The sequence below is a fragment of the Trachurus japonicus genome, chromosome 13 (assembly GCF_045865225.1).
Source record: "Trachurus japonicus isolate A0001 chromosome 13, Traja_1.0".
NCBI lineage: Eukaryota > Metazoa > Chordata > Actinopteri > Carangiformes > Carangidae > Trachurus > Trachurus japonicus.
The window spans coordinates 15,435,432-15,463,404 of NC_140919.1; the positions used below are offsets into that span (position 1 = coordinate 15,435,432).

The 27,973-nt window shown below is 41.7% G+C and overlaps 1 protein-coding gene across 1 annotated transcript in view; it reads left to right on the forward strand.

Annotated features, from left to right (window-relative positions):
* LOC146975735 (calsyntenin-2-like) overlaps positions 1–27,973 on the forward strand; it is a 281,409-nt gene that overhangs the window by 201,868 nt on the left and 51,568 nt on the right. Inside the window, exons 6-8 of the mRNA XM_085794957.1 lie at positions 9,244–9,429; positions 11,277–11,534; positions 13,096–13,217. Coding sequence (XP_085651083.1) covers positions 9,244–9,429; positions 11,277–11,534; positions 13,096–13,217 — 566 coding nt within the window. The remainder of the gene's footprint in view (positions 1–9,243; positions 9,430–11,276; positions 11,535–13,095; positions 13,218–27,973) is intronic.

Genomic DNA, 27,973 nt, shown 5'->3' on the forward strand with positions numbered 1-27,973 from the left:
CAGGAAACACGAGTAATTTCCATGTCCTTCACTCTTTATTAGAAATAATCCTCGAACACGTTTCATGTTTGCCTGACGATATCCAAGTTGCCAGATTGTGTATATGACAGACAATTTGCATGCATACGTCAAATCATCTGTTACCGCAACCTGGCAACCTCACAGCCCCGATTCAAGTGGTGTGTGTAGCTGCTGCTCTTTGTGCAGGCAGTAGAATATCCTGCATGTTAAAAGCCCCGAATGTTGGCAGCTGTTCATGTTTTATCAAGTGCAGTACATTTACACTGACAGGAGGCGATGAGTCGAGCACCCTATAGATACAACACAGAGAAATGATGACGGTTGCATCAAAGTCAAGTTTCAGATCATAAAGCTGTTGACATGTAACATCGTCATTTTTTCATATGAAGGTTACAAAATAAGCATAAAAACAAGTTCACTTATGCTGCCACTTTTTATTTTATTTTATTTTATTTAATATTTTCTTTCTGCAGCTGTTGTTGTTGTTGTTTTAATGATCACAGGAGTTTGTACTTCTGCACTGGTGAACCAGCTCCGCCTAGTCGTTTTCATGTGTGCCTCACTTCCACTGCCTCTTCCTCTCATATTCACAAAGAAAGGAACTCTTGGGCGTGCTGTGTGAGTTCTGTTCCGTGTACTGCAGGCAAGCACACAACTCAATAGAGACCAAATAGCTTCCTATTAAACCCACACTGCTTGTAAGACAGCTGGGCTTAGTGCAAGTCTGTGTTCTGAGTTATTGTGCCTGTGCACCAGCAGCGATGTGTGTGCGTGTGCAGTGAGTGCATTTGTACTTCTGTCTGCTTGTATGTAGGCATCTGAATCACAAGGTGCCACTTCTTTTTTGTCAGATTTTTGTGGTTGGAAGTCTGTGTGTGTGCATGTGTTTGCCCTGTTTGTACTGTCAGGAAGCTCCTGCTGCACCTGTGAGTGATCATCACCAGCAGAGACGTCCCACAGAGTCTCTTAAATAGGAATAAATTATTTAGCAGGGGCACAAATGCAGCTCAGCAAGATTACAGGGCCCACTGGTTCATACATGAAAGTAAGCCTTGGAAAATAAAGCCTTTAATGATGGTTGGGTGTGTATGTGCATGGTACTGTAACAATGCTTGACATATAGAAGCCTGTCAGCCAACAGACTCAGCATTACAATATACACATCAGCTAGATGTGAAATGGTGAGGTAATAATATCACAACGCAAGTTAACTCTGTTAACTGAGGAGGAAAATGCATCATATCACACAAAAATCCCAACAATCCACCAAATTATTACATTTTTTTCACTGCAACATCCGCATTTTGTAATAATTTGGTGCATTATGTAACAACTTATTACAAAATGTGGCTAAGTTTATTACATATTGTGATTTGTATTACAAAATGCGGCGTTATTACATCATGAGGTTTTTATTTTTTATTTTTGAGTGATTACTGTAAATAAGAATGAACAAAATTTCAGGTAAAACCAGAAACCAAATCCTGCAAGTCTTGGGTGGTGGGCCCAAATGGGCAGGGCTTGGTGACTGCTTTGTTGTGACATCACAAATTAAACGATGCCTTGATGGATCATTTTAAGGCTTAGTTTCTGAATACAGGCTGTGTGAATTTCGCTCTGGACTGAGGCTTTGATACTTTCACAGTGGAAATATAGGACCTAGAGCCGCTTTATGATTAAAAAAAAAAAAACATGGACATATGATATGATATATCATGGGACCTTTAAAGTATCATAAAAGAACAGTTATTAAAAATGCATTCATGTTTAAATAGCAATTTACTTTGCTGTATACTGTACAGCTGCCTACTTATTGCATAGAAGCTCAGGCATTATCTTACATAAATGAAGCTGTGTAAACTGTATTTATTTCCCTATATACTGTACAGAAATATAGAGAACAATAAAATAAAATAAAAAACTCACATTAAGCACAAGTACCTCAAAGTCCCATGTACTTGAGCCAATACACGACATTAACACCAATATGTTTACTCGCCTCTGCAATGATCAACCTTGTATTTTTTTCCTTGCGTTATGAAATGCTTTTACTTTCAATATGGTGTGTGTGTGTGTGAAAGGGCTTGAATAAAACAGTCCATAAAATAAAAGTCTATAAAGCCTTAGTGTACTTAACACACAGAGCAACATGAATACGATGCCATTATGTCACACAGTCATAAACCGGTTAAAGGCTGAACTGCCAGCAGAGCAGAACAATTCATTACAGTTGTCTGCATGAAGAAAGAAAGTAAATATCTCTGCAGCATAACAGAAAGGCACAGTATTGGTGTTGGAGAATCAATACAGTGCAGCAAGACATTGTGTTATTTCATGAACTAATACAAGGTTTCTCTGGAAAGTATCTGTGGATAATTTCTTTTATAACCAGCTAAGGACGAATGCGTCAGGGAGGATGTTTGTTTATATCTTCCAGAAATCAAAGTGCTGATAAAAGGTGTCACTTTATCAAAGATTTGGTACAGATTCAAGACGTGGATATGCATTTTTGTTTTGTCAGTGAAAACACACTTCACCACAGTCCGGTGGGTTTTTGGCAAAACACCTTTCCCATTACACCACTGCAGTGTTTTCTATTATTAAAGATAAACGCCACCGTCAAACATTTATCAGCGGAATGAGGCTGTTTGTACGAGCCTTATCTAAAACTAAACTGCTTTGCTTGGTTGTGAGTTTGTCTCTGTTCATTTTCCTTTCTCTTTTTTGTTGTTGCTGACAGCTCATATTCATACTTCAACACCCCCCGACCTCATGTCTAAACATCGAGGGGAGTTGTGTCTCTAAAAGAAATGTTGCCTCGTGGTGGGAAGGAACATCTGCTACTCTACTCGGTCTTGTGATTTGTTGTCATGATCTTCTCCGGCTCTACTCCTCATTTGCCTCCTGACCGATGACCCCCATCCCTCATTATATTTGAGGCAGTGCACTTCACACCCTCTGTTTGCATTCATCATGGCTTCTGTCACAGTGGGGTCACTCCAGTGCTGAACTGGGTCCATTACCTAGTGTTTTACAGTAAACCTTAATGGGTGCCGTCTAATGGGAATCAGTGTGGCGTGATAAGGTGTGGCACTAGCTACACTCATATGAGGATGATTTGAAGGAAAGTGTAAAATACCATAATATCTAACATTACTGGAAGGGTCACAGGAAGTTTCTGGCCACCTGGCAAATTTAAATCCAGTATTCAGTCTCTTTTTGCTCCGTTTTTGGCCTCCCTCACCACAGCCTAAGATGCTGAGTTTATGAGAAAAGTCAATAAAACACAACTGTGATTGGTCTGTGTTTCCACTGAGTGGTGATAAGCACATTATCTGAGGGTTTTCTACTCTTGCTAAGATCGATTGCTAAGATCTGGCATCATACAACATCAACAGATGCTGTTTCTATTCTTAATTTAGTCATGTCTTAACTGTTTATGCATGACAAGAAGGTTTGTTATCTGTGTTGAGTTTGCATGTTCATCCTGTGCCTGCATGGGTTCTGCAGCTTCCTCCCACAGACTAAACACATTATGCACATTAGTTCAATTGACAATTCTTAGGTGTGGATGGGAGTGTGTGAGGTTTGTCTGTGTCTCAATTTGAGTACTTAATACTTAAATTAACTATTTTGGGTATGTAAGTGTGTCTCAATTCACAAGTCAAAATGCAGTAAGTACCCGGATTCACTCAAAACGGTCCAAAAGTTGAGTGTACGTAGAACGAGGGACACTTCACACCCTCAACGATTGCCGTCGTGGGTACATAGCGGAATATAATATATATAAATCAACATACGGGCAGGCAAATACTTTCCGCCAGTAAGTGGAGCCAGCTGACGTGGCGGTAACTGCATTATCTCCCACTCGCATTAAACAGGTGGTGAACACATGCAAAAAAAAAAACATAAGAAAAAAGGAAAATCGCTATTTTAAAAAACCAAACAAAACAAGCTGGTAGATGTGTTGACAGGCGATAATAGTGGTCCAAAAAGAAAGAAAGCATTGGCAACCGTTGCGATCGTTAGCTCGGTAAGTGCACAACAACAGTATTCAGATTCAGATTCAGACAACTTTATTTATCCCTGAGGAGCAATTCGGTTCAGCAGACTCAGTTTCGTTAAAAAACGATTCGATTTCGATTTAAGACAATGCTAACCATTGAAATTGCGTGCACGACAGAAGTAAGTACTGTACTGTACATAATGCACATACTTTAATATACTACATTACAGTGTACTCATGGAGGTATTCGAATTGAGACCCATCAGTGTCGGCCCTGTCCAGTGATTTGCTCCACCCCACAGATGAGCTCTACAGCTGATGGATGGATCCTTTGATGAATAACTCCATTTTCCATTTTTCACATTTTAGTTTTTTGGATTTTATGTATTTCAGTTACTTGTATTGAAGTCTGTGGTTTCAAATTGTGCATTAAGCTCTTCCCTCACTGTATCCGTCTGCTGTTTAGTTCAGAGCAGGTACTGTAGTTTTCATCTTTTAGAGGGTTTTCTCTGTAAAACAGCTGCATGGATGTGATGCTTTGACAGCTAAACAGTGAAGTCACTGCAAGATGTGGAAAGTTAGTGGGTGCCACGGAGTCTGTGTAGATTTATCACTGTGAGTGACCCCTCTCATATTGTCACGCTGTATTGATTATCAAGGCTCAGTCTGTCAGGAGCCAGTGAAATAGAAAGAACCCACAGCTGAGACGAGTGTGTGGGTTCAGACTGACGCTGGCTCAAGTGCAGCAACAGAATCTCACTGTTAATCAATTTTTCATGCTCTGTTTTTTTTTTATATTGCTCTAAGCTCTCTATTGTACTAGGCCCCTCCAGTAATGTTGGATAGTGAGAGGTAATGACATAGCAAAATAAGAATTCCCCACAACACTTAAAAACCACCTGGAAATAAACAGTGTCAAGCTTCAGTAAACGATTTGATAGGCCCACAGGTGATCCCAAAAAAAGCTTTTCAATTGGGGTATGAATATGTAAATTGCATATTCTAGCATTTTGACAGAATATATCCATATGCCTGAAACTAGTGGGATTAGTGTGAATAAATGCTGGTCACTGCCTGCTGCAGACAAATAAAGTCCACTCCACTCTGTGTGAGATTAAAAACTATTAAAAGGTGATGAGAGTACAACCCTCTTAATCTGTCCTCGGAGTCGGCACCGTTTATTATCCCTCATGTTTGTCCAATGCTCTCCTACCCATAAACCTTAATCATCCACTTCCACACTCAACCCAACCTTTCTTCAACCCATATCTATATGCACACTCTGTCCGCAACCCATTACCCCCTCATTTATCCTCCACTTTCCCACCAAACCTTCCCATGAATCCTTAACCAGTGTCTGCACCCTCCGCACCCTCTGCACCCTCCCCTCTGTGGATGTGGAGCCAGCTAGGCGGCGTTAAAGCTGAGTCCTGAGGTCATTTTACTCCCAGTTGTCCGTGGAGTGTGTGATTACCAGGGCAAACTGCTACCCACCACCACCCCCCACTTCCAGCCTGAGTCTGAGAGCGGCAGCGTTGCTCTCTAACTCAGCATGGTCCGGCAAAACAAAGGCCACAGCACACATCCAGCTAACTCCCACTGCATATCATGGTGTTAGTAGCTTTTAGTATGGACTAATAATCACTGCAATCATTATAATAACAGCAATAGTTTGGACCAGAGTGCTCTGGCAATGATTGCTGCTTTTTAAATTACATACAGGGAAACAGTATGATCACCTCATAAAGTTCACAGATTAACATGTTTTAATCCCTGTTATAACATGTAACTTTTCCACATTAAAATGTCCAAAGATGACTGTTTGAGTTGTGTACTTAAATTATCTGAATATTTTCTTCATCATTTCCTGCTCACCTGTCATCGACGTCTTATCCCCTGTGAATTTTTAATCCATTTTAAGCCACATTTTTAAGGTACAAAGTGAAAAAGAATTTTTTGCATCTAAGTTATCAGAGGAAAAAAAAGCCAGCAGGCAAATGTTAGGCAGTTCAGCTCTAAGACATCCTGTCACCATTTTTCTTTTTTTTCTTTTTTATGCCAGTTTTACCCCCCTGGTGATTATATAATACTGTTTATAATTCAGCTGAAGGAATCTGAACTGAGAGAAGTTTACAGTAAAACTGGTGAAGACAACAACTCCCATGATGCCACACTACATTACACTGAACAGACAGTGGTGTCGATCTTTTCATCTGACTCTGAAGCGACAGAAAGAATAAGTATTATTATCCAAAATGTCAGATTATTCCTTCATTGGCACGGTGGAAAATTTATCAAGGTCTGAAGCAGGCCTCTAGATAATGGTCAGAGTAGAAAGAGAGAGAGAAGCTAGTGAAAGAATAATCAATGAAGCGTTTGCTGTGAAAGTTACGAGGAATCTTTTTAAGAACTCTCTCCACATCGCCAAGGTTAGCGATCCGCTTTAGCATCAAACACAGCCTAAATGCTGCCTGCCTGCTGTTGTTGCTTTGAGCTTTCAATGTGTGTCATCAGTCAATGCTGATGCAACCCTCTAAGGGCTCCGCAGGATAAGGTGATAGATATATAAAGGAGCAATCAACAGATGAGAGGACAGAGGTGTAGACAGCACACACAAGCACGCACACACAGAGCAATGTGGCTACAGAAATATACAAATCAGCAGAGCCTTTCCTTTTGTGGTTGTGTCCCTTTTTTGCGCTCATGAATGTGCTTTTGTTCTCGTTAAGCGCGCACCATTGTTTGTGCCTATTCTCATCACAGCGGCTGACAATCCCATAGTAACAGTGGTTCGGCAGCCCACGGTAATCGCAGCCTGGCTGAGGTAAATCAACTACAAAACAGATGCAGTATGTGTGTGTATGTGTGTCGGTGCTAGGTGCTGAGTGTGTGTGGAAGCGAACATGGCAGATTTAACAGGTCGCAGAGCAACAAAGAGCCATTCCTCCTCCTTCTCCTCCTCTTCCCCTTCTTTTTCTTCTTCTTTTCCTCCTCCAGTCAGTTCGCCTTCAAGTTTATGGCCCCAGCTCCTATTTTACAGCTGGACAGACAGAAGGACTGGTGGCAGCAGCATTAAAGGGAAAGCATGGTTGAAAGTTGGACGCCCACTTACTGATTTCCATAAGTTTTTTTTTTTTAATCATTTTTATTATAAAAAAGGTCTAGGATCTAGTAATACTGTGAAAAGGTGTCCACAGAGCTATGCACATAGCTTGTATTCAGAATTTAAAACCTGCCGTCAGGATTTCTGTTACTTTGTGATGTCACTATCCCACCTTTAAAGTCCCCCTAAAGAGGCATTTTAAAATTTGTAAAAATGCTCTGCTATGACTATTTTTTGATTAAAATTGTTTTCCCACAAAAAAAGTTGGTTGAAAAAACACTCAAAGAGGCAAAAAACATGTCTACTATTTCTTCCTTATTGAAAAATCCTGATTCTATGAATATTCATGAGTATGCAAATGCTTCATAACTTGCGGCCACCCAGAGCCACAGGGTTGCTCAGTAACGGCAGTGCGCGTCAGCGGGGGCAGGGGAGACGGAGGGGCGATGTCAAAACGTGAGGCTTGCACTGAGATTCGAAACTGGTCTCCCGCATTTAGGGCGGCAATAATACTTCTCAGCCATGTAATCCACTGATACTGTTGTTGAACATCTAGCTGTATAAGTAGATGTGAAGTGTCACCATCACAGTGAACAACAAATGAGATGCAAAAAAAACCCCAACAGGATTGGTTACTAGGGATTATGACGTATTAATCCCGAGTGGGTGCTGAAAAACTGAATACAGACACTGGCTTTGAAACTGCATTTTCAAATCTAAATTGCTCAGTTGTGGCTGCATTAGCGATTTTACTGCTGAAATGTGGTAGTGTAACAGAGGTCTGCAGCTATAGTCACAGTCACGAGGTACCAGAAGTGACAGCGTGTGGCGGTTGGCGGTACTGAAGTTAAACTCACTCACCCATAAAAGACTAAGTGCTAATCCACTTGTTAAGTGGTCACTGATCTCTTGGCAAAATGGTTAGCATTGTCGCCCGCGGTGTGAGAGACCCAGGTTCGAAACCCGGTCAGGGCAGGTCAGACAACATTGATCACAGTAGCAGAACTCAAACACTTCATTAACATGTTAATAATTTCAAAAAGTCGTTTTTTGGTTTAGGGGGACTTTAAGGATTTGGTTTCTGTTTGTTTATACTTTTACTGAATCACAGAGAAAAGAGTCAGAAGAGAGTCAAAAGGCCTTTTCTCTTCTGATTGGCTGACACCAACCTGTTGTTACTAGAGTTGAAGAGAAGTGTAAAGAGGAGATGGAAAACCCACACCGAGATGTTTTTTGTTTCTTCAAACTGAAATGCCATAACATACCATATGTGTCAGGATATGATGTCATCGTATTTGTCACATATAAGGAGATACATTATTATCATGTATACATCCTCTGGATCTATCTAGCTGGTACAATTACAGTTGCAATTTCTAGAGGGTTTTATTTGCATGTTGGATAGAAATGTGGGAAATAAAATCCTGGAAAAGTGTTACATATGGGACCTTTAGATTTTGATGTGTTAAACTTTGCTTTTTAAATAACGAGTTTTCCGCAGTTATCATACAAAGGAAGGGAACTGGAACGACAAGCTTTCTGGAAAGAGATATGCCAGGTGCTCCTTTTTATGGAGATAATGAGTGAGATGGGCCAACTGTAAACAAGAATCATAAAAACACTAAACTGGCAACATCGTTCTGCAGCTCAGTCTCACGTTATCTCTGCCAGAGACTGTGCAGACAAACACAGATTCACACCAACAAAGGCAGGGAGAGCGAAAACATCATCGCCGCGCAAAATAATAGCCTGGACGGAAAACACAATTCACATCTGACAGGACAGACAGTGACAGGATAATGACTACTGCCACTAATGCAGGTACTGGACTGCACTCCAACAACAATGCAGCAATTTTATTAGCCGGGGCCCATTCTGCCAGAGGGATATTGAGTCGTGATGCCAGAAATATTGGTGACAGTGAATGATCAGAAATGGAGTCTTTTCTTTCTTTTTTTTCATGGAAACTTAAATGGATAAAATGAGGCAAGACGGTAACAAAAACATGCAAAATAGGCTTGTGACAGTTGGATAATAATCTGCACCGTTCAGCTCCTTCTCTCTGACTATCCTAACACTGTCAATCCCTCCACTCCCCCTTTTTTTCCCACAGGTTGGAATAAACGAGTGGACTACGAGCCTGGAACGGGCAGCAAGCAGCTGTTTCCTAAGATGCACCTGGAGACCTGTGGCGGGCCGCTGTCGTCGGTGAGGACCACGGTGGAGCTGCAGACCAGCCACATCGGGAAGGGCTGCGACCGGGAGACTTACTCTGAGAAATCTCTACAGAAACTCTGTGGTGGGTTCTGCAAAAAAAAAAAAAAGACAAGGGTTTTCTATTATGAAATGAAAACCGTAATCGTCCTTACAGTGTGTGACCAGACTGAAAAACAGAGTTCATATCTGGCATGTAGCAGTGAATCACATGAGAGCTGGACCTGTGGCTGTTTGCATGGTGGTGGATATGTAAGAATACATGGCTGATTAAAGGTGACGTCAGACTGTGGCGGCAAACAGAAAGTTAACGCATTAAATTAGAAGTAAGCTGCGGCTAAAAGCATCATTGGAACCCATGGTTTGAACGCCGGGGTCAGACGAGGCCCGCGGTTCCGTCTTCTGCCATTTTTAAACCAACATCTAAAAGCTCTCGGCCAGTGTTGGCTTCTCATCTCCACTGGTGTCCCTGGTAAACCCCTGTGCTAAATGAAGGCACCAGAATTGCAACTTAAAGCTGTGTCACTAATGATGTGACAGAGCGAGGGCATTAGCCGCCCCAGATGCTACCACGCTTTCTCCTCAGTGACTGATGAGCAGCCAAGCTGCCGTGTCGGTGCCCAGAGCACCAACAAAGCAGCCGAGCCTACCCACTCCCCACTCCCCGCCCACACTGCACCGCCAACAGGGGGGCTGGAGTCATCATCTTTGACTAACGGCCTTCACGAGCCCCATTCCAGCTCATCTGAATGCATAACATCCCCTCGCTGCCTCCCCAGGCTCCCAGTCCATGCATGGTTTACCACTAAAGAGCCCTTTTCAGGTATCTCATAATCATTATCTGATAGGGAATAGAATAAATTGTAATTGCTTTTTTAAAGCGCAATCAATTTGAGATAATGTACAAAGACATCGGGCAAGAAAAAGAGGCTGTGACTGCGTCCCGGAGAAGTCGATGCGCATTTATTTACTGAGGGAATCTAATTACTGGAGTCACATTGGCATGAGTAAGAGGTGGAGAAGAACGTAGCTCTAAAGACGAGACAAAAGCATCAACCAGTGTGCTAATGCTGTGTTATTAGCAGGAACAAACAGCTGCATGTTGCATTTGTTTGCCTGGACAAGGGGGGACATGGCGAATTCTGACATTGGTCGTTTTTTTTCCCCCTCAGAACAGCGTGTTTTTTTTTCCCACGCTGCTTTGATTTATCACCATCCGTAAGCTGTTATAAATGATTTATAAATGTGCTTTAAACACATGAAAAACATTCTTCACTGTCGCACGGTGGCAAAGATCGATCGGCAAGGGCACGTCAAATACGTCGAGGACCAAGGTGAGCGCTTCGGCCAAAAAAAAAAAAAAAAAAAACGTTTGTCAAGGTGACAGTCTGAACACACAGATCGTTCAGGACGCTACGTATTGAGGTTAGTGTGTCAAAAGAGTGATGGAACTGCTTTTAAAGGGAAGAGGAGCAAAAGGGAACGGGATGAGTCAGTGCAAAAGGTGATGATAAGTGTGTTTTGTCAGGACATATAGGGATCACTCTAAACTTCCAGTGATTGGCCCGGCTCACAACAGACACTATATCCTCCTCCTCCACGGCTCCTGGCTGCGTCCCTTCTCCTCCTGTTATCACAGCACTCGCTCAATGTGTCCCTCTGTTTCCAAAGAGGCACATTTTAGTGGTGAGCTATGTTCTGAATTTGTGAACGATGACTCACATCTCTTCCCCTTTGAAAGTCAGTTTCATTTGCTATGAATCAATAGCCACATCCTCTATCCATCTCGCCCCATTGATTACATATTAAGCCCCGCCATCTGCCTTACTCATAAGTAATCATAGCCAAGGTTAGGCCAATATACGCTGCATATCTGCGGTGATTGTTATTGACACGTCTCTTCTGTCGCACCTCTTATTTTGTGACCCGCAGGGGCGTCATCGGGCAGCACTGACCTTCTCCCTGCCCCCAGCGCCGCCACCAACTGGACGGCTTCCCTGTTGACCGACAGCGGGAGGGACAGCGACCTGATCTTCCGCTTCGACGGTCGGCAGGCGGCGAAAATCCCGGACTGGGTGGTGCCGCAGAATCTGACGGACCAGTTCACCATAGCGACGTGGATGAAGCACGGGCCCAGTCCCGGGCTCAGGGCGGAGAAGGAGACGCTGCTGTGTAACTCCGACAAGACGGGTGCGTAGGAGTCACTGCCTGGTGTTCTTAACAAACCCCCATGACAAGAGCAAAGCCAATAATGAATTGATTGCACCTCTTTGTGCAGCCACTGTCTGGTATAAATTGTGTATAGCTACCTCCTCAGTGAGTTGCATTGTTGCACAGTGTGATGCGTTCTTTCATTATAATGGATATGGCCACTGTGGAGAAGTTTTAGTCAATCTCTGCCAGCAGAAATACTCAATAACACACCAACTGTGTATTAAAACAGATCTGAAAACAGTTCCCAGCTAATTCTTTGTTTACTTATTTGTGAAAAATGTGATTGATTTTGAAAATATAGCTTTCTATTTGTTTGCAGTTTAAATCTGAAGTTCCTAAACAGAATAGGGAAGTGCAGTCTTCAGCTGAGTGTCCGTCCAGGTTTCATATTGGCGTTTTCTCATGCGAGCCTGTAATTCTGATTACACCACACACCACAAATCAAGTGAGTGGATTAGTCGATGCCGGCCGGGCCTGTGATTTGGGGATTTTTAGTACACAATTACCAGGACGGTCCAATAACTGGAGACATGGTGGCACATCACCAAAACATCTGGGAGCAACAGGAAGTCAGTCATTTTTTTTCCAAATGCAGCTCACGGCGGCGCACAGAGATTTGGGCTCCATCAGTAAACAATGACAGGACGAGTGGGGTAATAAAATATTCTCTTATTGACCACAGTCTGTCACTGCCTCTTTCAGTTTATTCCTCTGTGTCACAGGTAGTTAGCAATGCATAGGACAGATTATTCCACATACTTATACACGCAGAAGAAAATATTCACACATTTCACACAATGTTGTGGCTAATTGTATCCTAATGTCATCATCTTACACATCATACATACTTGATACACATATACTGTATATATGAACAGGCAGGTTCAAATAAGGGGTTCTGTAGGTGGAGAGAATGTATTTCCATGATAATACTGTCCATAAGTAATATAATGGCAGAATGGATGATTATTTTCATGATGGGCTTCAAACACTCTCTGTAATAATTAGGCCTGTCAAAGTTAACAGGATAATAACACGTTAATACAAATTACTTTTAACGGCTCTATTTTGAAGCACACTTAACCCACGTTCTGTTATATTAACCTTTGATCGCCTGACCCATAGTTTGAATCAATTGTCTCACAGCTAAACCGCCTGAGCTGACAGTTTCCACTCAGATGGAGCCGACATGTTATTATTTGAGCGTATGTTGTTCGTTTGAGGGTTTCTGGACAGTGTGTTCGTCATTGTTTTTCATTATTATAAAGTTACATCAGCACATGTGACCATTATTAACACTTTTGCAATTAACTATTTTAACCAAATGACAGTGCCATTTATAATATAGCGCATCAGATGGGGCTCTGTGGTCAAACAGTGTGAGAACCACTTCCCTAAGTCAACAACATCATAACACTCACACCAAAAAAAGGACGAGTCTGTTATAAATATCCCAGTGAAACAAGTCGATGTGAGTCTGTTTTAACCCTGACAGTGAGTGGATGTAATGATCTGATCGTCCTCCTTCCTCCCACAGAGATGAACCGTCATCACTACTCGCTGTACGTCCATAACTGCCGCCTGGTGTTTCTGCTGAGGAGAGACTTCACACAGGTGGACACGTTCAGACCGGCCGAGTTCCACTGGAAACTGGAGCAGGTAGGATGCAAATGTGTAAAAACACATACAGTACAGCAGGAAAATCCACATCCTTCGTGACCTCGGTTCGTGTACTTCTGCTCACCTTTGCGGATTTGATAAGTAGGTTACGAGTCAATCTCTGGATTAAACATCCACTGGGATTTCTTATCCACTTACTTTAAATCTACGTATGTTCGTCTGTATCTTGCACTAATGCTACAGGAAATAACTTTGCACCCTTCCACAGTTTGTGCCTTTTTGTGTGTGCACACACTAACTTGTGTGCATGACTACTTAGAGCTTGGTTGCGCTAAAAAGCCCGACCTTTAATTAACCCCAATTAATACAGAGAACTCTTGTATCATTCTACTTAATAACCGTGGAGTTTTTAATGACTTTAGTGACTTTTTTAAATATTTAAAGCCTTAGTTATTTTTTTATTTCTTCCTCTCGTCTGACGCATTATGTAAAGATTTCTCTTATAAATTAAATATATCTAGAGATAAAACGCTGCGTTCACTGGCATGGGAACAAAATTTGAAATAACTGATTGTGGGGTCTTTTCTTGGTACAAAGACATTGGTATAAGTAGAGCAAGACTGGAAAGACGTCCAAAATTGGATCTCTGTATTGATATTAAAGTTAAAATGTGCAATTTTGTCGTCACTTTAGATTCAGATTCAAAAACTCCAAACAGTGAGTTCATAAAGTGTGTGCAGTACATGACAGAAATATGTTCTCTGAACATGTTCGTGTATGCGTGTGCATGTGTGTGTGTGTGACAGCAGCTGGGTGCTAATGGAAGATCCTGTCTTAAAGTCAGACAGGTCACCTCGACATTTGATCTGTGGGGAGGGACCCACAGCTGAGCCAGGGCCAGTGTGATCAGACAGATCACTGGTGTCGCAGCGAGAGAGGGTTGTGTTGTGGAGGCGGTTTGTGTGTTTTTTTTATTCAGATAAATTTCAATTAATTTGGAGGAAACATATTCACACAGTGAGTGTTTGTGTTTGCTGACCCGGTTTGCTAGCAGCTTCATACAGTCCAAACACAGAGTAAATTAAATTCGATCCGAGCTGAACTGATAATGAAGTTCTTTTTTTTATTTTTTTTTATTGTTTCTCCAGCAGAGACGGTGACTTGAAAACCTACATTCAGAAAATTTACATTAGATCCTGTATTAAACAAAACACAAAGATTCTTGAAGCCACAAAGTTAATTATCTTTCACTGAGAGGTGTGTTTGAAAACATACGTTAAAATGACAGACATCGATAGCAGACGTGAGGCTCATCAGCTGTGAGTGCCTCTCCAGTCGACTCCTCTGCTGCTGATTGCATCACTTCAATTGCACGACTCACATTCTCTCAGTAAATCTTTCATTCATGCCCTAGAAATAATTCAAGCTCATAAAAACATTATTTCTGGACAGGGCACTTTTGGTTTTTCGATCATGTAGCTGGTGAAAAAGAAGTTGAGTCACATTTAGTTGACAACAGCTGTTACTTCAATATCAGACACAAAAATACTTTATAACAAATGTATTATGTTAAAAATGGAAATAAACAGACTCTGTAATATTAAAAGAATGTCATTTATTTTATTTATTTGTTCAATTTGATGCCTAATGATTAGTCTCTACCAAGGCAGCAGCTACAGGCCTCTGGCAATAACGATAACAACACAAGCAAACGGTAAAATAATGATGACAAGTAGCCACACATCCAGACACACAACAGTCAGGAAAACATTTTCTTAAAGAAATACCTCTGAAAACAGCAAGTTGAAAATATATGTATGTCTATGGGAAATATTCTTGCATATGTGTTGTGTAGCAAGAATATCGCTAAATATACTGTAAGTATATGTGTTGTGGTGTCCTGCGGGGGCGTGTCATAGAAGGAAGGTACTCCTTTAGTGGTCGTCCAAGTTGGAAACTACATTTCCCACAATGCCAAGGAAAGCAGACAGGGGTGAGGGATTGGGAATCAAGGCAGAGAGGAGACAGACAAAGGGAATCTGGGAAACACATGCGAGGAGATGAAGAAGAGACCAGTAAAAGGAGCTTTGGAGACTGACACCTTGTGACTGGAGAAAGTTTTTGAGTGAAAAGAGACTTAAAAGAAAAACCTAATAATCTGAAACAGAGCTAGAATTGGTTGGTTTAAACAAAGACTGGTCATTTTGAGTAACTAGAGAAGCATAAATAAAAGCTCTACTTTCTGTTGAACCCTTCTTTTGGTCAGATTCCCTCACACTCTCCACATGACCAGATACTAATAGGGAACCCCCCCCCGCCCCCCAGATGTTACAGTGTATATCGTTCGGTACTCTGTGGTCTATTGATCAAATAGACCTACTGTGTTAATGTAAACCTTTGTTTACACTTCGATTCGATTCGGTGGATCGAATTAAATGCATGGTTTGACAACAGTAGCTTGTTATGCTGTTTATAAAGACTTATTTATAGGTTATTCTTTATAGCAGTGAAACTTGTGTTTGGACTTGGATACAGTTGCCATATTGGTTGTGGACTGAGAAGTTGGTGAGTAGATGATGCATTTTCTTTCCATTTGGACTCTGAAGTTAACATGAGGATTCACAATTAGAAAAGACCATTTCTGGATTTAGATTTGGTGTACCTAGCGTAGCCTGCAGTTCATGAACCCTCCTCCCACCACTCTTTCCGGAAAACTTCCTTTAAACTCTTTTTTTCATCTTTGTTCTGTTGTTTGTTGGAAGTTAACTCTCTTAAGTTGTTCTTAGTCACTGCTTTAACAGAGAGTTGCTGGAGGTGAGTTCACTCGTAGCGTAGTCTTCAACTTAATGTTTTTTTTTTCTTTGATTAACTTTAGGTGATAAAAGTTTCTAAGGATGGCTGCATTGTGTGTGTGCATGTTTGTGTGCAAGCTGCACAATAGTAATGCACTTTTTAAAAATCTCCATCTCTTCCTTTTTTTGTTACATCCTCTTTTTCATCCTCCTCTTGTTAATGGTTGTCTCTTCAACTCCAGGGCATGAAAGGAAACTTTCATTAAGTCGCTATCTCCCGTCCACCTTGTCTCCACTTCCTCCTCATCTACTAATGTCCTTTAAAACAAAATGAACCTCTGAATAGCTCCAACCCAGAGAGCTCCTCCACAGAAGAATCTCCTCCTCTCCCCCACGCTGGTTCATCACAGCAGTGATAATTAATTTACAATCCAATCAGGCATTACAAGCCACAATATAATGACTGGAACAGGAGGAAAAAGAAAAGATAACTGCAGATATTAGTTTTACCTGCTAAAAAAAACAGAGCATGCTATCTCTTATTAACAGACACAGTGGTTAGAGGCAGTGTGGCTTTATATGTACAGGCCTATTGTCTGCACTGTGATTCAGTATTTTTAAGCTTTGCTATCTGTGCTGCGAGCATTGTTGAGCGAGATGGCCTGAGGTTTTTTTATTTTATTTTATTGGCTTCATTGAAGAGCTTTTGCATTGAGCTTGTATTGAACACATCTTTTGTCCGCCGTTTCGTATTCTTTAAACGCAGACTTTCATTCAGGCATCTCAAAGAAGTAGGACCGTCAATCTTGAACATGTTCTCTGCATGAATGAGCCTCTGCATGTGTCGGAGCTGTGTGGAAAATTGGATGTGGTGTACACATCAGTCTGAAAAATAATATCTGCCACACGCAGGTCATAAGAAGGAGAAGGGCTCTGTCCCACTGAAATAACTCATTTAATCACAAATTGTCTGGAAGTTAATTAAAGAGCACAGTCTGGTCGCAGTGTGGAGGAAGCTGCCTGAATAACATGTGAGTAACATCATACAAACAACTACAGGACATAAAATAAAAGCTTCCTGTAGATGTATGAGACACACTGATAATAGATAATAATTAAAGAACCACTTACTTGAACCAGAGACACAGAGGTGGCGAATTTAGGATGAATTTAATTTAAAATTAGCTTATACATCTCTCTTCCTATTCCTTTATTGACATTATTATAATCATTATTGAGCAGTTTGTGCCTTCAATCAATAGGGACAGTACCACAAAACAGAAGATTATTCAGATTTACCCATGAAACCTTTGATTTAAAGTTAAACGTGAAATAAAAATGTGTTTCTCTGCTAAACAATGTTCTTATTGTTATTGTTGCGAAACTATTTTGGGAGTGTAAAAAGAGACTATCATTAGACTGATATTATCTTGTACTGGGTTGGTCAGATATTAGCTAGCAGATAAAAACAGCAGACAGAGAGTGAGCAACATTTCACACCTTTGGTGCATTTTGTAATTTGTTATAATATTTTCTTTTTGAGCATCTTTGGCTGAAGCTTCCTCTGTGTGACTCACACAGACGATAATGTGCCTACAACACAGTTAGACAGAACAGAAAGCTGGTGTTTCCAGTGCTGCAAATTTAAATACACTGTATAAACAGCATGTAACAAGTTAAGATTAAATGTGAACAGAAGGAAAATAAAACAAGCTTTCAAATGCAAACGATATAGGGAAGAAAAGGACACTGGTTGTAGTGCATTAAGTGCAGGCTCTGCAGTGGAAGCATCCACTTTCTCGTAATTGGACCCAATTAGCATGACCAGCGCTGAAAAGAGCGAAAATTATCATCACAAATAGAAATGTACCAGCATTTATATTAGTCTGTGACCTAACATACATACAGGTCAGTGGACACAAAAGCTACTGGAGCTCAGAAAATCTCCTGAACATCTTCATGCACCACACTGAGGAGGATGGAGCATACCACTCTGAGAGACGGGGGTGCAGAACAGTCTAACTGGTTTAAAATGAAGCATACATGACATGCAGAAGTCATTTAAACATTTTTTCATGTTGAAGAAAGAAGCAGCACTAGTAAATGAAAATACATGGCACAGGTTTACATGAGCCGAACCTGGTTAAACAATAACTCCCCAAAACTGTCATTATAAGACAGATACGTAACTTTACATTCAGACCAGTGGCAGAAAAGCTGGAAAAACACTGTTCAATTAAAAAAAACTGCTCTTTGTATACTCAGGTGTTGGTTAAGATGCAGTCTAGGCCTGTTAATTATTTGTTTTGTTTTGTTTTGTGTCTAAGATTCTGTGAGTAAACAGTGGCATTTAGTAATTTTGGGGCACATTTTGTCTTTAAGTGACAGAACAGTGGACAGAGGAAAGTGGGAAGATTAGAGAAATGACAAGCAGTACGGATCTTCACAGTTGGGAATTGATCCCGCGATCACTGCAGTGGGCATTGTAAATTGTGCTCTTAACCACCGAGCACCCCCCAACAGTCATTACCAGGTCACCTGGACAGGAAGTCACTGACTGACATAGGTTATTGCACGTATTGTATTGTATTCACCACTTTTGAGCAAAGTGAACACATCCTTTTTGTACATTTTTCTACCTGAAGATTTACTGGATGCGGATTACAAACTGGACTGTTTGACAAAAAATCCAGGAGCGAGAGCAGAAATCTGAGAGCAGATGTTTCACCACAGCAGTGAAGGACTCAAACTGAAGCTCAGGACGTTTGTGCAGCAACAGTGTGTCTGAGTGCATACAAACAGTTTTGTGCAGGAGCAGAGAAGATTTACTCTCGTGCAGGGTCTATTTGAGAGAGAGGGCAGGGTGCTCAGGGAGGAAATAGTGCTCTCAAAAGGAAACACCACGCTCTTGAATAAAGATGGGAAAGAAACTCCATATTTTTCTGTCATGTTCCACATTTCAAGCCGCTGTTCAGTGGTTCATGAAATGCTGGTGGGATACATGTTTGGCCCATTAGACCCATAAAAGATAGTATTTCTGTTTGAGGCCAGCAAATCTTGGTTGTCAGTGGTGTTTCATTGCTTCTGTGTTTCTGCAGAGTTTTATAACATGCCCCACGCAGACAGATAAATGGAAATGCGGGGTGTACAGTTTGAACAAAGCCTGCACTGTTTCCTCATCTGACAGGGCAGAGTGACTTTGGCAAGAGGAGAAAATCAATGAGAAGTTACCCCGAGCCTTGAAGCTGCCAAAAGAGCAAAAGGAGAGGGGGGGGGGGACTGAGATAATTGAGATCTAAATGATGTCTCCACCAGGAGTCTAAATTGAATGTGGAAGTGACATCGTTGCCTTCGGCCTACCCGTGAAAAACAGTTTAGTATTTTTTTGTTGTTGTTGTTGTTTTTAGGGAAGCAATCAAACAATCTCTCATGGGGGGCTTTTTCTGATTTCACAGTGGTCAGTAGCCGGAAATGGGAAATTTAATCAGTAGCCTCCCATATGGTGTGGTAGCCTACATATGATAAATCTGCCCTGTGTGTTCTGAATGAAGACGAGAAGGTTAAGTAGATGAGACAGCGGCAGCACGAGTGAAGGTTTACTCACATTGTCTGGTTTATACTGTACTCCAACATTTAGAAAAGCCTGTATTCAATTAAAGGTCACATGATGTGTAAAGGTAGATGTCCACGTCTTTACTGATTATAAAGCAGCTCTAGGTTCTATATTAAAACTGTGAAAGTGTCAAAGCCTCAGTCCACAGAGAAATGCACACAGCCTGTACGTATTCAGAAAATTAGCTGTGAGGACTTCCTGTAACTTTGTGATGTCACAACAAAGCAGTCACCAAGCCCCTCCCACCTGGATCTACCATCACACATGCGCTAGGTTGAGTTTCTCAGAGCATTTTACATGAGATTTCTCACATGAGCCAATTAGAGCGGAGCCTCAGAGCTGTCTCTCCTCTGATTGGCTCCTTGGCCTGTTGTTACTTGAGCTTAATCTGCTCTCATGTGATCCATTGGAGGCTTAAAGTTACACCTTTAAAGATTAGTTTTAAAGGCCTTTGTTGACATGATGCATTTCATCAGATCAGTTCTACAGCACCTACAGTATAAAATACATACAGCACATAAAAGTGATGTGATGAGTTAATTCAGTCCTGGCAATGTCTAATTTAGTCTCCTGTGGCCGTGAGGCCTGATATCAGTAAACCAGGAAAACGGTCATGAATTTCCTAATACACAATTTTGTGTGAAAATCCTGTAGAAATAATCGAGGCTCATCTCCAACTCCTCAGAGATTAACCTCACTCCTCCAACTACAAACGGTCTGGGAGGATAAAAGCTTCAAATCCAAATGATTTCCCCCCCAAGTTTGAATATTTTTCTAGTTTCACAGCAGCATGAATTTAAGATGTGGATGAATTTGAACATCATGGACCAAGGCATCATCCTGTGAGAGTAAAATACAAAAGACTTCCCCCGTCTTCATACAGTACCAGTGTAATTCTGTCTTAAACAATGACAGAGTGTCCCTTCAGTCGTAACAATAAAAGATGGAGATGGCGCATTTCATTCTTCACTCTGTTTTTTTTTTTTTTTACGAGCCACTTGGCATGATCTTTCTTACACGGCTGGGGTTGCCTCGTAACAGGTCCAGGTTTATTGTGGAAAGAAAGATCTCCTGAGCACCATCCAAACACCGAGCATCTGGCATTTTCAAATTGCTGATGTGCTGCTGTCGTCTGAAAAAAAAAAAAAATGGCTTGTTAGTAAACTACGGGACGTTCGGGGACCTGCTCCTCCAGACGAGCTTGTGAAATGATGTTGTTTTTGCCACGATGTTGGTGGTTGTTGTTGTTGTTGTTGTTGTTGTTTGCATGAAAATGGTGGCGGTCTACACAACATCTGTCTCGCCAAGAGAAGGAGGAGATTGTGAGAAACACACACATGGGAAGTCTCCGAGGACCAGACTTGCTACTATGGAGCTCACACCAGCACCACAGGCGGAAATGATAGCACATGCAGCTGTCTCCGTCTTTGCACCAGATTAATGTGCAAATGAGGTTGGTGCGTTTTTTAATCCACAAACACAGCATCACACACACATGAGTGAAATAAGCAGCATGGTGGTGATTTTAATAAATGTCCAAAATGTGCAAAAAATACATAAAAGAAATCACAGTTTCTGTGTTTCCTTCATCTGCTTTATCCTCAGACATCGGGCTACAGTAGTGGCCTAGTTAACAAAGAACAAAGAGCCTCAGTTTTTCCTTTTTTTTTTTTTTTTTTTTTTCCTTCCATGTTTCAGCTCAACAACCGACAAAGATGTTTTAGATTTCCATATTTTACACAAATCCTGCAGCTGGTGTCCAGCAGCAAGAAAGAAGAGACATTTAGCAGATCCCTGTGTGTCGTCTCTTATCTGTGCTGCTATTTTACCTTTTCTCAGTGACACACACACACACACACACACACACACACACACACACACACACATACACACACTCTCTCTCTCCTCATGGGAGGGTGTGTGTTGAATGATAGATGACTCTTACTAAAGAGCTCGCTAAATTTAGAGCTCTGCTGCACCACTGGGCTCCAAAGTACATGATGGGCACACAGTGACACACACACATGCACGTCTCTCTCTCACACACACACACACACACACACACACACAAACACGCACGCAGGTTTTTGAAGGGTCATCCTGGCTGTCTGTTTGAAGTGCATGCAGTCTTTTGCCTCATAGACTTTCAACCTTCGATACTTGTCTTGTCACTCCACCTGAGCCATTTGTCCACACGCACACACGCACATACAGATTTGTCATACTTTAACTTATTTGGTTTTTTATTAGCAAAAATCAAATATTGCTTCATAAATACGTATTTCACTGAAGTCGAATCACACCCGCATACAAATGAAAGCTTTCTCGTACCTTAGAATGAGTTGTTACAAGTCGTTACAAATACATAAGTGGGCGACACACCGAACCGAGGTGGCCATGTTGCATCGCCATTTTTTGCGTTCAGTGGCAGCGTGACCGTAGGTAACCACGGAAACTCACCGGAGCTGTCCGCTCGGGGAGAACGTTTTCCAGGTAGTGCCTGTTAAAACTGTCACCACTGTGTAGTGTGAGGAAGGACGGAGGCACTGATGTTGCATTCAGGTGCAGTCAGGCAGACGGCCGTCGGCAAACCAACCGGATGTTGTTTTACTCGAAGAAAGAAAGACGGTAAAACGTGGGTCAGGTAAACAACATGACATCACCATGACAACACATTCTCACGCCTGTATTGTTTTGCCTCGTGCTGGCGGAACACTTGTTTACATAGACGCTTGTTTATCCTGTTACATGCAGCGTCTGTTGTCTGTCTGACGTCTGCCCGATTTCACGTGAATGCAACATCAAGAACACGTTCCAATATGCAACCGCACCGCTAGATGGGGGTAATTCCTACATATTATACCTTTAAGCTGTGTTTCCATGTGTCATCATCTTAATTTGTACATGATCCTCCACACCTGCAACCTCCTCCTCTGGTGCTTGTGCTGCAGATATCCACATTAAAACGGAGGATTTATTGTGAGCAGCGGAGTCGCCATCCATGGATTTTAGATATTGATTGGTTGGCCATGCAAAATAGCCTTGTTTGTATTCAGGTGGAGGTTCTCATTGACAGCAGAGATCGATAATAACAAAGATGAAATGACAAAGAAAAAGGAGGAGATAGGGGCCAAGAGAAGGAAGAAAAAGCGTCAGAAAAGGAAGATGAAAGAGGAAAATAAAGATGGGGAAACTGCTCTCTGATTGGTACACATCATCATAGACATAGATCATATTGGGAGGGGACGGCAGAAAGACACAGAAGCAGTAGATAACAAAAGATTGATATCAGTCTGATATCCCTCAAAACACAATCTGCGCTCCATTTGAATAATAATTAAATCATAATTTCATAAGCCTAATTGAAGCAGGCAGGTTTTGCTGTGGCGATCCTCTCACAGTGATTTTACTCATTCATCACAGACATTATCTCATCTCATCACATTCTGCCGTTCAGCGTCTCTCAACCTCCGCCATCACCGTCTGCATCTCAAATGAAATCAGCCTTTTATTACAAACAGATTTTGCCGAAACTGCATTCATGCATTTTCCCCGTCATTTCTATTTCTTTCACATCCCACCTCTCTGCAGATAATATTACCTCTGCTTTATGAGAGTGGGAAGGGAAATACTATAGATCTGAGATAGGTGGGGATGCTGGAGAGGCCAGTAAATGACAGGGTGGAGGAGCAATGGCTTTTATTACTGTGCCTGGCTGTGACTCTCTCTGTCTCTCTCTCTTATTATGTGTGTGTGTCTGTGAGTGTGTGTGCGTGTGTGTGTGTGTGTGTGTGTGTGTTATGCAAGTTCACACTTCACAGGAGCTCAACTCAAACTTTAGTTCACACTTTAAAATGAACTAGTTTGTGTTCATTTCTTCCATTTTTTAATGAGCTCCTCTCAGATTTTCTCCAACCCCCCATTACTCCCCCATCACTGACACAATACTGCAGAATCATAGACAAAGAAAGTGCATATTTTATGACTTCATTTACAAATATTTATTTTTTGTTATGGGGAAGTGATATTTGAGACATAATCTTGCTACGTCCAACAACATTAGGTGACAAGCTCCAGTCTTGAAATCTGTATTACATTGTCTGAAGTCAAGTGAATCTGTTTTCAGTAAAAATCCCTCCAGCGATTTAAGACAAGTACCAAGACCAACTCCAAGCTATTTGAAGAAAGTACAGCATGCTGTTAAGTCTTAAGCTATCTGTGATAAGTTTGTGACAGGTGCAAATCCCCTGTGACAGTTCATGTCAAGTCTTAAAATGGTCAAAGTGTGAAAAATCTTTCTTCCTTTGGGACAAGTCTCAACACACCTGGGAACCGGTGTCCCAGCTCTTGCCTCGGCGGCACCACGACAGAAACATAATCCATAATCTCTTGTTTATGATAGATAAGACTAAAACAAATGCACTATATAACATTATCCAGCGCTCCATGGATTGCCTTCCCGCAGGCTTGGTTGAAATTAAATGCACATGGCTAGCAGAACTTGCATAGTTCCCCTTTAAGGCCCAAGTCCTCCTGTGGAAAATCCAAGTTTTAAGTCATTTGGGAAGTCTGTCTTTTATGATTTATGTTATTTGAGATTAGTTTGATAATATTCAGTCATATCTTAAAGCTATGGTCGACGTAGAGAAAGACGATGAGAAAGATTTGAAAAAAAAAAAATACTATACACTGTATGTCTATGGCTGAATTGCTCAGGGCCTTATAGTACAAACCGCTCGTAGTTTTGGAAGGGGGTCAGGACAAGGAGCAGGACGGTGTCAACTTGAGCGAGGGGATTGGATGGAGGGTATGAGAGAGAGAGTGCAAATTTGAGCATGGAGAAACTCCCATACGGACTGTATGGCTGTGATTGGTCAATTTCTTTGCAGGCCTGCAGCCGCTAGAGAGAATGGATTTTTTTTGTTCCTTTTGCTCTTCACATTGTGTAGGTCGTATTATTGGGCCAAAACCACCATCTAAATAACGTTAATGATAATGATCAATCTTTCTCAACGTTGACCATGGCTAGCAAGTCACAACCATGGCGTTATGTTTAGTGCCAACTTGAGTCAAGGTCTCCTATCTACGTACGTAGCTCTTATATGTTAGTTCTGTGTTTGTGTCAGTATAAAGGTTTAATTCTATATGTCCATTATAGTCGATTCTTTGTGTATAGTATCCTGTGTGTGCGTGTGTGTGCTTTGTGAAGCAGTTGTTCACTCATTGTCCTCTCTGTGTGTAGGCGTTTGTTATTGAGCATCAGAGAAACTGGAGAGCTTTGGTTTCACTTTGTGGTAAACAGGAGCACAAACCCCCAAATAAAAGAAAATAACAGCCCAGTAAAAGCTGCTACTCGCTGCCATTCATCATATTAATCTGGACAAAATGGGTTCAGTGAATCCCCTCTTCTCCCACAGAATCTCTCCTCTTACCCTTCGCCCTCTCCTCTCCACCCTTTTACTTTCCATGGGTTTCTCTTTTTTCTTTACTCTCTCCACCGATTTGTCTCACTTTCTCACCAAATAAGACTCTCCAAACTCTCCTCCCAGACTTTCTGCCTACCCAGAAAGTTTTCAAGAGGGGAAAAATTTATGTGCAAGTGTGGCTCTTGCCTCCGACTGGCTAAAGCACTTCCTGAATTGAGGGTTGCTGTCAGAATGTGCGGCGAAGATTTATTGTGCACATCCCACCCTGACCTTAAGTGTGGTTCGAGAAAAGGGGTGAGAAGGAGAGAATTGAAGAGGGGGGATGGAGATGGAGAGGTGGAGGAATAAGTGAGCCGAGCGGAGGGCTGGTAAATTTGCCGTAGGAGTATCGGCAGTGCACATGTTGTCAGGGTTTGGGTAATCAAGACGAGGCGTGTGATGGATGTGGTGTGGCACCAGACGAGATGGCACGATTCTGCTCCCCCCAACAACACCCCCACCCTCACCCACCTACCCCCCCAGTCTGTCTCCTCTCACCGCTCTGTTAAAGGTCTGTGGCAACTTTCACCGCTGCTTGGTTTGTACTGACAGTTAAAGCCTGTGGGACCAAGCCTTTTTTTTTTCTTGCTGAGGTTGCTGTTGTTTCACAATCTCTTCCCACACACACACACATGTACACACACACACACACACACAGACACACAGTCGTACACATTACCTCAATGTCACAGTCTTTTACTCCATTGTGATATGTGCTGCTGTATTTAAAGTAGCATGTGCAGATATACTGTAGCCACCAGGAGACAGTGACTCACTTCGTCTGCCAAACTGATGCAACACACAAACCCGGCTTCGTGCATGCATTAATAATGAGCGCAGGCCTTCCTGGGAAAACAGCAAGTTTTTACCTTCTACACTCTATGATTACTGCACTTGTGTTGACCTACCAACAGGTGTTGAGCAGCATCGGCACGGGAACCACCAGGCAACATGAAACTTTTCTTTGGAGCTCGAGTTTATTGATTCATTCTCTATGTCTCTGGAGAGTGTCTACATGGAAATAGGTGCAAAGATTTAAAAAATGTTCAAAGCAAGGAGCACTACAGTACGTGGACTCCTTTCTCAAATCTAGAGGTGAAAGAAAGACAAAGAAAAACTCCAAGGGACTCTCTTGAGTTAGTAAAAAGGCCTTTAATTAATCTGGCATTGTTACAGTGACATGTTTAAAATGACTACAACGTGTTTCGGCATCAAGCCTTCATCAGGGAGTCAAACAGATAATTCAGAAACACCTAGGCCTTTTGTCTTGGTGTTCAACCAATCACAAGCTGTCACTCGGTTGCTATGACCCATGTGGTCAGCAGCCATTTCCTGCAGAAGGGGCTTGGCCATAACCCACCCCACAGGTAACAAGGCTGAATCAAGAAAAAACAATGGTCAGTAGGCCTATATATACATTTCAAATGCATAAAGGGTGCAGATAATAAAAATACAACAATAGATACTGGATAAGAAGATACAATAAAAAGATACAATAAACATAATCATGGACTAAATCATGCAGGTGCAAAGATTTACACAAATAAATGTATCAGGTGGAGTGCAGTCATTATCATCACTGTCAGTGGTAGCTATACATGCACAGAGCACTTTATAGGAACACCATACTACTGTAATACTCAGTAGATCCTCCCTTTGTTGTCAATACATGCTCAGGCCTATAAGATACAGTCATGTTGTGTTAGTCAGACTAAAACTGACTTTCCTGAACCATACTGTACATGTACATACAGTATAGGTACATTCACATACATTCCCTCATAACCGAGAGAAGCTTATAGGAAGAGGGCATATCGCCACCTGTCGCAGCAGAGTGGGACTTTAGTGACTAAACCCGTTCCCCTCCTGTACTTGAGACATGGACAGAAGTCTAATTAAATTCCCTAGTTGAGCTATAAAAAAGATCTAAATGCACTGACTGGCTGTGGACCATTTGGTTCCTATCAACAGGTTGAGTTGATACACTTTACTGGCCTCTCCAGCATCCTCACCTATCTCAGATCTATAGTATTTCCCTTCCCACTCTCATAAAGCAGAGGTAATATTATCTGCAGAGAGGTGGGATGTGAAAGAAATAGAAAAGACGGGGAAAATGCATGAATGCAGTTTAGGCAAAATCTGTTTGTAATAAAAGGCTGATTTATGTGTGTAAACATGTGGATCTAACCAAAAGTTACCAGCCACCTGAAAAATAAAATGTAAATGATTCATGTATTGAATCAATACGGTATGAAATTTATCCCACATTTTTATAAAAACGTCATGTCTTACTTTACAGTCGGCGAGTGGATTAGAGAAGTTTGTCGATGAGCAGACGGATGAGATCGGTGTGCAACCGGCAGCTGTACATATGATTAAAGAAACTATGATTGATTGGTGCTTAGGGGCCTATAAACATTCACCACATCATTACACCAGCAGCAGCAGCAGCAGCAGCAGCCAGGACTGTTAACACCAGGCAGGTTGGCTCTGTGGCTTCATGCTGTAGAAACTGCTGCTCACTGGATTTTTTTTTTTTTTTTTTTTGGTTTGTTTGTTTTTCTCACCATTCTGAGTGAAAACTCCTGAGACTGCTGAGTGTGAAAATCCCAGGAGATCAGATGTTTCAGAAACAGTCAAAACCGCCTGTCTGACACCAGCATCCCCGTCAGTCACTGACATCACAGCTCGTCTCCGTCCTCATGTTTGATGTGAACATTAATTGAAGCTCCTTTATCCACCGCACAACTGCCACATGATTGATTGATTGATTGATTGACTGGATAGTTTCATTATGTAGCAGGTGTGCAGGTGTTCCTTATAAAATGCTCATTGAGAAAAAATAATTTATTCGCGTCACACCAACACCAACTGTTGCCATGTCACCAGTTGGAGCTTCTGCAACGAGTGGAGCCAACGCCACAG